Here is an 11,522-nt window from a genome sequence, read left to right on the forward strand (position 1 = left end):
TGCCTGGCCTGCCCCTTCCCAGGACCCAGGCCGTGGGCTCCCTTTTCCTCCCACATTTCCACGCTGAGCCACCTTTCCCTTCCCCGGCCTGGGCGAGAGCTTCAGAGGAGCCCACAGCCTGTTTTTCTCCCACAAGTGGAAACTGGTGGTGCTGGTCCCCCATCTGGACGCAAGCAACAAGATGCCAACCTCCAGATTCAAGTTTCTTCGGAATTTTTAATTATAATTATTATTTCAATAATAACCTGAATCCCAGAACTTTCAGATACACTGTCCGTCCTCCCTCTCCTGGCAGAGGAGCGGGGGGCACGCTCCAGGGAACAAGGTGGGGACGGCTGCCAGGGAGCCTCCAACTCCCCCGAGCCATCTATCGCTGGGGGTCTCGGAACGCTGACGGCTGGGAAGGGAGGAGGGGAGCTCTGTTCAACGTCCCGTCCCGATGCCCTCCCTCCTCCGTCAATGTGCAGGGATGCCCCAGCCCAGTCCCCGGGCATTGCAGGGACATCAAGGAAGGGTGGGGCCAGGCTCCTTCTCAGCCTTCGACTCCTATCCCCGGGGATCAGGGGGCATTAAAGCTGCATAGGAAGAGGGGGGAGGCAGCTGGCACAAGGCCTAGCAGCTGTGGTGGCCCCCCAAAGGCACATTGTGAGGGAAGGGAGGCTCAGACTGAGGGCCCGTTGGGCGCTGGGGGTCCAAGCCGGGGGACCCCCGAGGAAGGCAGCTGCGCCAGCTGCTCGGGGCTGGCCAGGGCACGCAGCAGTCCATTCTCCTGCTCCAGTGCCGCGTTCCGCTCCGCCAGGTCCCGGATCTGCTCCTTCAGCACCTCCACCTCTTCCCGGACCGCAAACATGAGGTGAGACTTCACCAAGTCCTGGGGGTCCAGGGACAGGCAAAGAAGTGTCAGGGGTCCCAGGCCACCACCCCACCCTCAGCCCCTGCCCAGTGCCTTGAGGAGATGGGTGTTAAGAGATGCCCCTGCTCCCAGATGACGGGGGAGTGCTGGGGAAGAAGTCAGCCAGGGAAGGGGCAGGGTGTGGGGGACGGGGGTGGGTAAGGACAGAGGCAAGGTCAGGGCTCAAGGACAGAGATGGAGGCCTGAAGCAGGCTAGGAACCAGTGTACGTTGAGGGTTCAGGTGTAGACAAGAGGGGGTGGAGGATCCGAGGGAACCCAGCTGGGAGCAGGTCGAGCAGCTGGGAGTCAGTATATCCCTAATGATGGAGGGGATGGAGCTTCGGGGCCAGGGCCTGGGCATCAGCACGCGGACTGGGACCTGCTGGGATCTAGATGGTTTCTCTTACCATGGCTTGTTCGATCTTGTTGTCAATGCCAACCAGGCTTCCGGAGCCACTGGAGAGACACAGGGAGACGAGAGGTGAGGAGAAGGAAGAGGTGCCAGGCCAGGTGTCTGGACAGCCCAGCCCACTGCCTTCCAGGTGCTTCCTCAGCGTGGGCTCTGGCCTCCTCCATGAGCCCCATTCGCCGCAGCCTCCCGCCCAGACCCCTGCCTGTACCTGTGACAGTAGAGAATCAGGGACAGGAGGGTTTTGTCCATCCCCCGGCGGGGTGAGGGCCGCTGCCCAGGCCCCCCGAGGCCCCGGTGGGGTGGGGGTCCAGATGCCCCTCGGATGGGGGACGCTCCCCGAGGCGAGCAAGGAGAAGAGACACAGCCCCTTTTCCGGGGAGGTGCCGGAGCCATCCCCACCACTCGGGTCTCATAGGAGGACACCAGGGACTTGACAGACACCCCTGGCTGGGCCATGCCCGAGGGGAAAGGGTCCTCCGGCCTCCCCAGAGAGAGAAGGCTGCAGCAGAAGGACCGCCTGGGGGGCTCAAAGCCCCCCGGGGCAGAGCAGAGTCTGGCTGGTGCCAGGCAGGCAGAAGGGAGACAGTGCCTAGGGGGTGCTGGCGTGAAAGATATACACCACCCCCCAGGGCAAAGCCTGGCTGCTATTGGCTCCTCAAAGACACGGGGACCCCCTCCCGCCGGCTCCATGGTGGGCGGGAATTCCCAGACACGGTCAGCGCCAGTGTCCCCTTCTCACCCTGGCACCAATCCCAGCGCGGAGGGGAGGGGGCCAGCTGAGGACAGTCAGCTGGTGGGCCGAGTCGGGGGAGGGGCTGTGGGGCCAGAAGCCTGGGTTAGGGAGGGCTGTGAAGGGGGAGCCTGGCCCTGGGAGGCCTCTTTCCACCTCTGACCCCATCCTGCCCCCTCTGATGAACACTGGCCTCCCTCAAGGCCTCAGCTGCTCTCGGCTGGGAGGTGAGAAAGGGAGTGGAGGTGATGGGGTAGGGGGGCGTCTCCGGTGTGCATGTGGTCTCCCTTGGACTAGAAGCTCCTCCCTGAAGCACGAAGGCCACATCAGGGGTGGCCCCTGGGGCCCAGCCAGAGGGTGCCCCACACCTCCTATGGTGAGGGTGAGGATGGGAAAGGTTACCACGGCAACAGAAAGAGCCTGAAAGACAAGTACCAGCCTATGGACCCGGAACCTGGGTCTGCTATCTGGGATCTCGGAGGGAGCAAGAGCTTAAGAAGAGGTGGGAAGGGGAGGCTGAAGGTGGGATCCTGGGGAAGAGGTGCAGGTGCTTTGAAGATTCCTGGGAGCGGAGGGCAGGGAGGGGAGAGCAGGTCTGGCTGCAGTTTACTAAGTGGCCACCAGAGGTCGACTCAAGCCTGGCTCAATGGTCCCCAGGGCCAGGCTCTGGGTCCCAGAATCTGGCTCTCCCCCAAGCTGGTCTCTCCACGGCCCAGGGCCTGCACCCTGTCCTCTCCTCGAAGGCTCCCTCTCCTCACCCTGTGGCTCGCCACCCGCCCTGTCAGGCTTCTGCCTCGGCCACCTCAGCCCTCCACCCATACCCACTCCCCACTCCAGTACCGCAGGAGCCCCGATCCTGACCTCTGGCCCCCAGCTTTGCCCCTCTCAGGGAAAGGTGGCCCCAATACCCCCACATGCTGAATGCTTCGCCCTTGTGCTCCCTTGTCAAGCCCTCTCTCCTGGTTGTCAGTTTTAACTTGCTTCCCCGTGGGGGGAATTAGCACTCAACCCAAGGTGACCCTTGCATGGGGCCCTGCAGCCAGGAAGAGAGCACGAGGGCACTGGGAATTTTCCATTTCCCATCCAAGCTCTGGGTGCGGAAGCCGCTGACAGGTGGAGTAACCAACAGGGTGACCAGGCCTGCGAGAGCAGGATAGGGTGAGGTAGGGGAAGGACATCTGGGACACTCAGGGTTTACGGGGAGAGGACAAGATTAAGAGCAGAGGAAGGGCCTGCCGGCTGGAGCATCTAAGCAGTTTTCAAGGTGTTTCAAACCAAGACACCTGGGTGGAGACTGCGCCACCCAAGAACCCCCCACCCCCAGCAGTACACACAGACACACAGAGAGCAAAGAGGGCAGGTCCGCAGGAACAGGCGGACACTGGCCTTGCCTGGCGGACGCTCAGTAAAGATGCCAAGTAAGTTGTTCCTTCTTGCCAGAAATAAAGGAAAAATACAACAATAAACATTTGTTGGCTGATAGATGATTATCTCCTGTTTGTCTAGCGCTGGAGAGGTTTTGACAGCACTTTCCACTGGGACTTTCTAACATTAGCATTTCAAGGGACCAGGACTCTGGCAACCCAAGCCCTCCCTTTGAGAAGCCCCCGAGTGAGGGACCGCTGGCACTGTGCTGGAATTCCTGATCAGGGTCTGGAGTGGGAAGCTTGAAGTTGACTGGATGGGATCAGCCTTCACCACAAGCCACCAAAGCAACTTTGTGTGAGTCAGAATAAAATTTTTCAAGACACTTATCGCCACCTTCTAGAAAACTGTCGTGACTTCAAGCGTTGAGTGGTGCCCCCTGGAGTTGTGCAGTACCTAACAGGGGACTCTGGCCCTGCAGGACTCTTAGGTCCCTGGGGCAAGGATAGCAGTGAGGCTAGTCCTCCTTTTTGAAGGTCAAACGAAACAGCCTCAAAATGAGGATCGGAGGAAGAAACTGGACACCTAGGAGAGTTGGGGGGTGGGGTGTTCCGATGCTGAGGACAAGGGCCAGCCCTGCCTCCTCACTGTGTTTTGAGGAGCCCCCAGGGGCTGGGCCAGAGGCCAACGAAGTGGCATCCGGCTGCCCTGTCTATACTCCCTCCCAGATCTGTGGTGACTCTGGGGTGGGGCCAGGCCAGAGAGCGGAGGATGGCTCCTCGCCCGGATTGGGAGAGCCGTCTCTGCCTCTGTCCTGGAGAGAAAGGGCATCCCAGAGATGGCTGTCTCCACCTCTCCTCTTGGGACACAGGCATTTCAGTAGGAGAGTGGAGAGAAAGTGGCTTTGGGGGCCGACCCAGGCTTCGACAGCAGGCCTGCCACTTACTAGCAGGATGACTTTGGACAAGTTTCTAAAACTTCCCTCCTCAGAGTCTCAGTTGTCTTCATCTACAAAGAGGGATCATGGAGTTGCTCTTAGAATTATGTGAGATAAGAAGTAGAATCTGACCCCTAGGAAGCACGAAATAAACAAATGCCCCATTTCTTTCCTGAGTTCCTAGAATTTATTCCTTGTAATACTCGGATCCCCCATGCTGGCCATCTACCCAACCATCCACCTACCCCCTCATCCATCCATCCATTCATTTATTCAAGTACTTTTCAACCTCCAGGCCCTGTTGGAGTAGGAAGGTTCTTGCAACCCAGGAGCACGTGAACAGTTTGATTTCACCATGCACCCTCATTTCTCCCATCCCCAGATTTCTAGAATGGTCAGACACCCCCAACTCCCCACCTGGGATTCAGGCACTTAATATGCCAGCCCACTGTCCCTAATCAAAAGGGAGGCCCCATGCCACTCATACACCCTGTTCTGCCAGCTCCAGGCACACCAGAGAAATGAGGTGGGGGCTACACACCCCATTCCAGGGGGCCAAGGAGGTAGCCCAACCCAAACCCGCTGGCCCAGCAGGGTGGAGCAGGAGGGGCTGGGCTGGGCCTGAGCCCCAGAGGCTTGGAGCTCAGCAGGGTAAAGTGGAGGCTGGGAGGCAGACCGGTCAGACTGGGGTGTTTGAGGGGGTGGGACAGTGGGAGGAAGGGAGGGAGAAACAGCCCAAAAGAATGGAGCTCAGGAGGCTTCTGGAAGCAGAACTCGCTAAGAGAAAGAAGGAGGCTGGCCTCTGAAATCAACAGAGGTGGAGGAGGGAAGGGAGCCCTCCGTGCCAGCAAACCTCCCAAGTGGGAGTGGGAGGGGGAGCGGGTGGGAAACGCTGAGAATAGCAGCCATGAGGGCAGGTGACTCTCCCAGCCGACCTCGCACCTCACTCATTCCCTACAGGAGGGAACCCAGAGGCGGCCCGACCCACCCCGGCTCTGTTCCTCATTCTCCAGGTGCCCCCAGCAGGCCCCTCACCCCTCCGTTCCATTGGCTATCACCCCTTCTCTTTCCTCTCTGCCCCCACCTCAAACACTCGGTCCCTGATTCAAGGGGAGGGGGGCACCACTTGAGTGCAAGTCAGGAAGGAGAGACTCCCCTCTGGAACAAGTCCCCAGGCACCCACAATGCCCTGCCCCTTGGTGGCCTCCAAACAGGAAGTCCCTCCCCCCAAGGGCTTCAAACAGGAAGTCCCACTCCTCCCTCCAAAATGAAGTGGTGACTCCCTGGCCCCTTTCCTGGGCTCCTGTCAGTCCACAGCCAGAAGGCAGTCGCTTGACCATCTGACTCGCCATTCTGTCCCTCCCCTTTCGGTTTGCTGACATTTCTATGTTGAAACCTGGCCCTCGAAACAGGAAGTTCTGCCCACCGTGCCATGAACAGGACACTCTCTCCTGAAGGGCAAACCCCAGCAGATCCTGCTCTGCTGTGCCTTCCCTGTGACCGACAGCCAGCCTCTCCACGGCTCGGGCTCGGCCTTGGCCTCTGGGAAGGGCTCAGAGCCCAGGGTGACCCTAGCGCAGAGAAGAGAAACTTAGGGACCTGCTTTCTTGGCACCGGAGGTCCCGGGACCCTAAAGTAGTCTGCATGGAGTCCAAGGATGTCACCTCCACCGTCAGGAGCCCCACGGCCCTTGGGAGGGAGGGGGGAGTGGGGAGGAGACCAGCTCCCCATTCTGGTCTCCTGTACAGTTGCCAGTAAATTCTTAGGGTTGGCCAGATGATCGCTAAATCTGCAAGAGCTCTGGAATTTGACAACAATGACTCCCTTCAAACTAAAAAAAAAAAAAGTCTACAATTTGACAGTCTTAAGCCAGGGAGTCCCACCCAGCTCTCTCCACAGAGAGGGGAGTAGGTCTCAAATCAGCTTTGCCCAGTTTCATGCCCAGGACAGGCTTCTCTGTTTAAGAAGTCCTCTCCAAGTTCAAGCTGGGGGGCAGGACACCTACCAGGCAGTTTCCCCGCAGTTATCCCAGGTGCTGTGTGTCGGGGGAGCCGGAGCCCACCTACCTATCATCATCGCTGTCCAGGTGGCCACTGATGGCCAGCATGGAGCGGGCGAAGTTGAGGCTCTGGGCAGCCACTGTTCCCAAGGGGTCTGGAGACTTGTGAACCAGACTGGCATCGGGGAAGAAGTAGAGGGCTGGGGAGCTGGGGCGAGAGTCGACCGGGGGTACCTAGAGACAGACAGGTAGGAACGGTCACATTGAGCAAGAGAAAGGATCCAGCCACCTTACAACTTGCCTAGTGGTCTTCCTCCCTCCCCAGCTCTCCCCACTCGTCCCCTCTGTCTTCTGAGGACACAGGCGTCCTTCTCCCACAGACCTCCTTCCCCTGGCTCTGAGGAAGGCACTGGGCAGGTACTAGCGGCAAGGGAAACAGGGGCCATCCTGAGGACTGGGTTGACTGGCTTCCAAAAAGTGGCTCATGAGGTGTCACAGAGGGCCTCTGGTCTGCCCTCCAGTACCCTTCCCCCACCTAAGCCGGGACCCCTAATCAGAGGCTAGTCAGAGAGTATGCCTTCTGTCACCTGACTTCTTAAGGCAACTCAAACGTCACTTCCTCAGAGGGGCATTTCTGCATCCTTGGACTTGTGAGTTCCACTAAGCTGTTCTATTTTTTTTTAATAGTCCCTACTATTATCTGAAATAAAATTATTCTTGCCTCTCTGCTGCTGGAAGGTAAGCTCCAGAGGGCAGAGCTTATAGTCTGTTCAGTAGCTATTTGTAGGATGAATGAATCCTCAGAAATTGGTCCTCCGCCTCCTCCCCGCTCACCCCGCCTCTGCGCATTTTAGTCTCTCCTCTCAAACTTCTAGGGACTCAGGTGAAGTTCTGCTCCTGAGCTTGGCTCTCGGGGGCTGGTCAGGGGAGAACTTGCGGAGAGACGGATGGAGGTGGAGCCTGGGCGTGGGCCCACACAGCCCAACAGGCGCTAGAGGTGGCTGCAAAAGGGCGGGGGCCACAGGAACAAGACGCCTCTGTGAGGCCCCAGGAGGCCCCAGCTTCTCGGAAAAGTCAAGAACAGAGAGTCCAAGGTGGTTGGCCGCACTAAACAGAGGACGGGGGCCCAGGTGGTGCCCCTGGCCCTCCTTCAGGCCCCTGTTAGAAGCAACCCAGGGAGAAGAGGCATGGGGGGAGGTGGAGATGGAGACAGACTTGGGGGCTGGGAAGCAGCAGCATGGATACCTGCACACAGGAAGAGATCAGAGCGTGCGGGCAGGAAAGGGAGCTGGGCGCGCAGAGGGGGAGGGCAGGCCCAGGGGACGCTCAGGCAGGGCTTAAGGATAGAGAGAGCAGAGGCTAGGGGCAGAGGGGGCTTGTTTTGAAAGCGCTTGGGGAGAGGGACCAGTAAAGGACACATCTCCTGTGGGGTAGGAACTGAATGGAAGAACTCAAGAAAAGTTGGGGGGGGTGGCATGAGAGATGTGAGTTTGAGGCCAGGAGGGGGTGGGGGGAGCCGGTCCTGACTGGTCCTGACAAGGCCCAGACACACAGTCTCAGGTTATTTTTATACTGTGGTTTGTGCCCAAGGCCAGGAAGGGGAAAAGTTCTCATCCTCACACTCCCTGCCTTGCGTCCAAGGTGTTATTTTCTCCTTCAGGACAGATGCATCCAACACCCCCCCCTCCCCCGCCACTGGCTGCCCACCCCCTCCCACCCCCCAAGGACCCAGGCATCCTGCCTCCCAGCCCAGACTTGTTCCTCTTTAGGAGGCAGCAAGCAGAATGAGCAAAGGATTGAGCTCTTTCTTGGCCGCCTCCCACCTCTCTCCCGCTCCATGGTGGCCACCCCCAGTGATTGATCTTGGAGAGGCTCAGACAACTGGGGGTAGAAAGGATAAACCAGCCCAAGTCCCATCCTTGTAACAGGTTCCCTCACCCCCACCCAATTCTTCAATGTCTTGGGATGAAGCTAGAGATGGGGCTGGGAGGGTGGCTAGTAAAAAGAAATTAGATCTCCTTCCCCACCTGGAGAGGGGACCGTAGAGGAGAGATTTACATCGGAGTGCCTACTGTTTTTCTTGTTCCCCAGCCTCAGCAGCTTCCAGAGGCCCAACTACCCTAGCACTGCCTGGAGTCTCCACCCTCAAAGCCTGAAGAAGTGAGACCAAGACAGAAGGTGAAGGCCAAAGTGAGGAGGCCACATCTCCACAACAGATGGAACTGGGCTACATGGAGATGGACACTCAGGTCAAAGGCAACACACGGAAGGCCAAAGGGAAAGAAAGGACAGAAAGTGGGGAAGAGGGAGCCTAAGAGAGAAAACAGGGCCACCTAAGGACCAGGAATGGGCTTCCAGGTGAGATGGCAGGAAGAAAAAAGGCGGGCAGTCTGATCTGACAGACAGCTGACCGGGGAGCAGGCAGAGGTCAGTAGAGAAGGTCAGTATAGAGGTGGGGGCCAAGCACCGCCCCTTGGGTGTCTGCCCAAACCCTGGAACCCAGCTCTTACCTGTCCCATCTCCTCTGGAGCAACCAACTCCATTCTCAGCCGCAGGGCTCCATCCTTCACACGGGACAGTGGAGGGGTCCCCGCCGCTGCTGCCACTGCCGTGGAACTTCCTGCCTCTGCTTCTACCCTCAAGGTGGGCAGGGGCGTGGCAGCCCGGGAAGGGCCCGCGCTATCCCCGGTCCCGGGCTCTGGGGGGCGCTGCTGGGGTGGGGAGGCTGACAGTGGGGGTGTCTCCACCTTGGCCTTGCCGGGCACTGCCAGCTGGCCCAGTCCCCCAGTGAAGGAGCGGGCCTGAGGTCCAGGGGAGGTGGGGGGTGGGCGGAGCCAGGAGGTGGGGACCTGAGACAGGCCTGGCTGTGGGGTAGGGGCGCCCAGGCCCAAGCTGGCCAGCTCCAACCTGGAATCCAAAGATCTGCCCCCGTTGCCCCCTGAGGCCCCTCGAATACTCTCCAGGAGCCGGCCAAAGCTAGGGGGCTCCAGGTCTCTCTCATAAACATCCACACACGTCCAACGGCCTCGGCGATAAGGCTCTCCCAGGCCTTGGGGCAGCTTCACCACCCGGAAACGGGAGGCGGGGGCCCCAGGCGGCGGGGACCCGTTCCGGGGGGTGCTCTTGCCCCCTGGCTCGGGGTTGGGCTCCCCATTGGGCAGGCGGGGTGGGGGCCCGGTGGGGACTGGGGCTGATGGCCCGGTAGGGGCCGGTGGCCCAGGGGGTGCCGGCATGGCAGGGGCATCTGAACCCCCTGGGCTCCCTGGGCCCTCGTAGTCCAAGGTGACGCTGGTGATTTGGAAACTACTCTTCTTCTTGCCCCCACTCATGGTCCCTGGGGCTCAGGACTGGGCCAAAGTAGGCAGGGGGTTGGTGGTGGCTCTTCAAGGGGCTCAGGCACCCCTGGAGCAGGGGGGCCACATGGCGGGGACATCAGGGCCCCTGCGGATGTCTGGGTCCGACATGGCAGGAGGGCCTTGCGGGAACTGGGGGCTGCCTGGTTGGTGAAGGGAGAACAGGGCAGGGGAGGCTGCAGGAGTGGGGGGGCAGGGGCAGGTTTTTCCTGCTGCTGTCGTTGCTGAACTCCAGAGCTGAGTTTGCAAACTAGAAAGAGAAGGAGAGAGAGAGAGAGTGTGTGTGTGTGTGAGAAAGCGGTGGGCAGGCTACCTCTGGGGCTTCCTCTCTGGGGAGCAGAATGGGGGAGGAAGGGGAAATCGCCAGACACCCCAAGACAAAGACAGAAATGACAGAGAACCCGAGCAGATCCGGGCGGGAGCAGAGAACAGGAAGAGGCAGCTCAGACCCAAAGTTGGGCATTTCTCCCTGGGATTCAAACTCGTGCGAACCCAAGTCGTTGCAAGAGCACGGGCTCCAAGGTCTGGGTGAACAGGGGTGAAGCTGCTCCTCAGCCCGGCCAGGCCGCGGGGAGGCCGGCTCTGGGCCTCCGAGCGCTCCCCCAGCACCACTCTCCCAACCCCCCACACCCCAGCTCCCCCATCCCCCGGGCAGGCTCTGCCCCGGTGCCCCTCCCAGCCTAGAGCCCTACCTCTCGACGGCGGCCACCGAGCTGGGCCGGGGGTCCCGGCCGCCTAAGGTGTGGGACTGTCCCTTCCCCAGGGCCCCCTTGGCCCCAGCAGCTTGGGGTGGGGGCGGGGGGGTGCGCAGGCGGCGATCAGAGGCTGTCGGGATCTCTACGGGGGCTGCACCTCGCCCCGCAAGGCATCTCCGCAGAAAGTTTGCTGTCCAGAAAAGAAGGAACTCCCGCCTCCTTGGCGGAGCTCAGGCGCGGCCTCTGAGGTCCCCAGGCTCGGCCGACTGAAGCGAGAGAGGGGCGGCTCAGCCTCCTCCCCTCGATCCCACAGGTGCTGCCGCCTCGGTGGTCGTCGCGGCGACGGGCCCTCCCAAGTCTCCTCCCGCGTGGCACCGATGGGTCTCTCTCCGCTCCTCTCGGTCTTTCTCTTTCTGGGCTGTTGACAACCCCCACACCAGGAAGTCCTGCCTCCTCGGGCCTGCTGACTGCTCCTCTCCTCCTCCTCCTTCCCCTCTTCCTCCCCTTCCTCCGCCCTCTCTCGCTCCTGGGGCTCCCGGCCAGCTGGCCCAGGGCCAGGTCTGCCACCGCCACTGCTGGTGCAGTCGCCGCGGCCGCTGCTGCTGTTGCGGGGGCCGCGGGACAGGCTGCCTTAACCCCACACCTGCTGGGCCTCAGCCCAGCGCTTCCTCGGAGGGAGGGGCCGCGGAGGGCGGAGAGAAAGGGGGAGGAGTTTGCGGGGAGGCCAGGGATTCCCTTACTTGTAGGCACTTGCTGCCATTGGCCTACGGGACGCGCGGAGGAGTGGGAAGGAACTTAACCAGGGTTCTGCCGGGTGCCTGCCACCCCATCAGCGCCCAGTAAATGGTTATGGTGCTGCTGCAGCTGCTATTGTCATATCTTCGCTGGCTTTCACAGTAACCGAACGAGGGAGATACCGTTTTTCTCCCCTGCTCTTATTTTTTCAAGTGGATCTTTGTGGCAATTTTCAAACATGCCCCTACGTAGAGGAAACGATAAAAGGAACTCCTAAAGGACCCGAGATGCAGTTTCGACAATTCTCAGCTCACAGCCGAACTTGTTTCATCTATACCCTCAAAATCTCTCGTGGTATTGTGCTGGAGTATTTGCATCAAACCCCAAACATCGCACTGTTCCT

At 60.2% G+C, this 11,522-nt stretch overlaps 1 protein-coding gene across 1 annotated transcript; it reads right to left on the reverse strand.

Annotated features, from left to right (window-relative positions):
• Positions 1–229: 229 nt before the first annotated feature.
• On the reverse strand, positions 230–10,837 carry TSC22D4 (TSC22 domain family member 4). The gene is made up of 5 exons (XM_068967615.1): positions 10,382–10,837; positions 8,847–9,939; positions 6,404–6,570; positions 1,301–1,349; positions 230–871 (listed from the first exon to the last, which is right to left on the reverse strand). The coding sequence occupies exons 2-5, from the start codon at positions 9,663–9,665 to the stop codon at positions 662–664; spliced, it is 1,245 nt and encodes a 414-aa protein (XP_068823716.1). The 5' UTR covers positions 9,666–9,939; positions 10,382–10,837; the 3' UTR covers positions 230–661.
• Positions 10,838–11,522: the final 685 nt, after the last annotated feature.

Source organism: Capricornis sumatraensis, chromosome 3, assembly GCF_032405125.1.
Source record: "Capricornis sumatraensis isolate serow.1 chromosome 3, serow.2, whole genome shotgun sequence".
Taxonomy (NCBI): domain Eukaryota; kingdom Metazoa; phylum Chordata; class Mammalia; order Artiodactyla; family Bovidae; genus Capricornis; species Capricornis sumatraensis.

What these genes read in the sequence shown, in the direction of transcription:
- TSC22D4 (XM_068967615.1), bottom strand. Translation starts at nt 9,665, where the DNA reads ATGAGTGGGGGCAAGAAGAAGAGTAGTTTCCAAATCACCAGCGTCACC. An exon ending in CTGGACAGCGATGATGATAG is followed by an intron (nt 1,350 to 6,403) that starts GTAGGTGGGCTC and finishes GTGTCTCTCCAG; the next exon opens with TGGCTCCGGAAGCCTGGTTG. An exon ending in ACAAGATCGAACAAGCCATG is followed by an intron (nt 872 to 1,300) that starts GTAAGAGAAACC and finishes CTGGACCCCCAG; the next exon opens with GACTTGGTGAAGTCTCACCT.